The sequence below is a fragment of the Trachymyrmex cornetzi genome, unplaced genomic scaffold (genome assembly GCF_001594075.2).
Source record: "Trachymyrmex cornetzi isolate Tcor2-1 unplaced genomic scaffold, Tcor1.1 scaffold94, whole genome shotgun sequence".
NCBI classification, from domain to species: domain Eukaryota; kingdom Metazoa; phylum Arthropoda; class Insecta; order Hymenoptera; family Formicidae; genus Trachymyrmex; species Trachymyrmex cornetzi.
The window spans coordinates 145,555-148,060 of NW_017300289.1; the positions used below are offsets into that span (position 1 = coordinate 145,555).

General features: G+C 29.7%; 1 protein-coding gene across 3 annotated transcripts; it reads right to left on the reverse strand.

Moving 5' to 3' along the window:
- Window positions 1–316: 316 nt before the first annotated feature.
- Window positions 317–1,608, reverse strand: LOC108769738 (sperm mitochondrial-associated cysteine-rich protein). Of its 3 annotated transcripts, none has more exons than XM_018520890.1 (3): window positions 1,447–1,608; window positions 1,062–1,252; window positions 317–534 (listed from the first exon to the last, which is right to left on the reverse strand). In XM_018520890.1, the coding sequence occupies exons 1-3, from the start codon at window positions 1,496–1,498 to the stop codon at window positions 343–345; spliced, it is 435 nt and encodes a 144-aa protein (XP_018376392.1). In that variant the 5' UTR covers window positions 1,499–1,608; the 3' UTR covers window positions 317–342. The 3 variants fall into 3 exon arrangements, with proteins under 3 accessions (XP_018376392.1, XP_018376391.1, XP_018376390.1); XM_018520889.1 differs by having other exon boundaries at window positions 1,062–1,261; XM_018520888.1 differs by having other exon boundaries at window positions 1,062–1,273.
- Between the last annotated feature and the right edge of the window lie 898 nt (window positions 1,609–2,506).

The window sequence follows — 2,506 nt, forward strand, 5'->3', positions numbered from 1 at the left end:
AAAATATATAAAATAACTATGAAAGTAACTATTAAATTAGTTACTAGTTACTTAAAAGATGTAACTAAGTTAAGTTATAATTACAGATGGAAAGAAAGTAAACGAAGTTAAGTTACAGTTACTGTAATTCTAACTGTAACTTCGTTACAAGTAACGAGTTACTTCCCATCCCTGTATTTAAGTATACAAAATATATCAGAAAATCTGATTATCTGGTGATTGTAATTAATGCAATCTTATCTTCAGTATCTTTTTTTCTATCTTAATCTGTGTTTATTGTTTATGTATTTTTGCATATATAATATATAATCTGTTTAAGCTGATCTGGAATCTTATAAATTTTTATGTTTTGAAATATTTGAAATCGCTGGCTGTAGTGCGAAAAGCCGTGATCGGTTCACAACACTTGCTGTCGACATCCTTTTTGCAGAGATCACAACCACAGATTGGTTCTCGCAGTTGTCGACGATAACATTTGGGAGGACATGGGGGTGGTTGCGGCTTCGTCTCGCAACAGCATGGAGCATAAGGATCCTATAAATTATCGTAATTGAAGAATTTAATCAAAGAACAAAATAAGTCAGAGAGACACATGCAAAAAGGTTATCAAGACACACAAAATTAATTAAATTTTTGATTAATTTTAAATAAAAAATTGAGAATAATGTATATATGTTGATAATGTTGATATGTAACATTTTAATCGAAATTATTACGTGTATAAAAATTATAAGAATTTATTTCACATATATATGGGTATCTTTTTCATTTTATCTTTTTCACTCTGCCTGTGTTTAAAACTTTGTATTAAATAATGTCTTCTAATTCGTCACCTTTTTTTAAAATTAATTTTGGTTAATCGTGAATTATAGTTAATTTTAATTGTAAGATATATTTCTTACACAAACGGGATAGTAGACCTATTCATTTACGATTTATAATGCATAACAATAGTGCAGAAAATTGTTTAATAAGTTTATGAAGAAAAAGTTTATGTTTTTCCAATAATCAGTTTAGCAAGTATGATAACATCAGTGTACTTTTGATTTTTTGTTTTATACCTGCATTTTTATATAACAACAAGAAACCAATTTAGGACAAATTTGACTAGGAAGTGTGTATGGTTGTTGTTCCGTACAAGGTGGACCTATGTCAGTATCTTCTTCAGTTTTCTCCGGTTTACATCCCTTTTTCGGTTTACTTTTCTTGGAAGGACACATTGATTGAAATTTCTCTGAACCCCATTCTACTCCTAATTGTACTGTACAAATAACTAAAAATAATTTTTTTCTTAATTTTTATAAAATGTTGATTAGGATATTATTAAATGCGTATGTTATAAAATAGAATATAATATATAATGTGTGATATGTTTGATTGATTTTATATTAAGAGTTTGTAAGATCATTGTGTGCCGATTACTTTAACGTGAGAAAATAAATTTACCGCAATCGAATAATTGTTCTAAAATATTCTCGTGCGATGTATCATCCGTCATAATGGGCGACGATAAAGATTAATTTTATTCCAATTTTGACATTATGTAAAAGTGTAGCAATCATGATCGTTCACAATTTTCATGCACTAAGAACGTATTATTATTAACATTATCAGTCATTTGTGACAGATGAGATATCTATCACATATTTAAAAAAAAAAACAAGTTGCAAATTTCAAGATATTTAATATTTTAATGAGGATTTGGTTAGATGGCGTGAGCGTGTACGTATGTGAGCAAATTTAGCGGCGAGATATAGATTGCGTATTGAAGTATAATTTATATGAAAAACACCTAAATCTGGGCTAATGACAGTCAGCGCGAACGGAGGTGCGCAATAAATCTTTTACAAATAATTTTGTTAATCCATACGATATGTTGATATCATCTTTGAAATTTTGAATCTTGAACGATTCTCTTCGGAATCTTCATCAGCAATCTTTCTAAGCCATATTAGACTTCACAAACGTTCGATCCCCTCACAGCACCGGATATTACATTAAGGTTATAGGATGGTTACAATCTTACATAGTTTTGTGGAACCATATTAGACTTCGCAAACGTTCGATCCCCTCACAGCACCGGATATTACATTAAGATTATAGGATGGTTACAATCTTACATAGTTTTGTGGAAAGGTTACTGGTATTTATCTAACATATTGCAAAGCCATCTCTTAGAAAGAAATCAATTAAAATACTGCTCGGTTTCATGGCTAAACAGTCTAAACTGTCGTACACACACACATACATCGTCGATTTCTCACGCGCTTTGATTGGCGGATTCCATTAGATCCTAAAATATAGACAAACAGGTACGAGAGTTCATTGAACGCTTTAATTAAATTTCTTTCTTCTGATTAATCAAATGTTTTGAAATATTTGTGGCGCCAAGTGGACATTACCGCATATTAAATTGACAAATAAGTTTAAAATATATAAAATAACTATGAAAGTAACTATTAAATTAGTTACTAGTTACTTAAAAGATGTAACTAAGTTAAGTTAT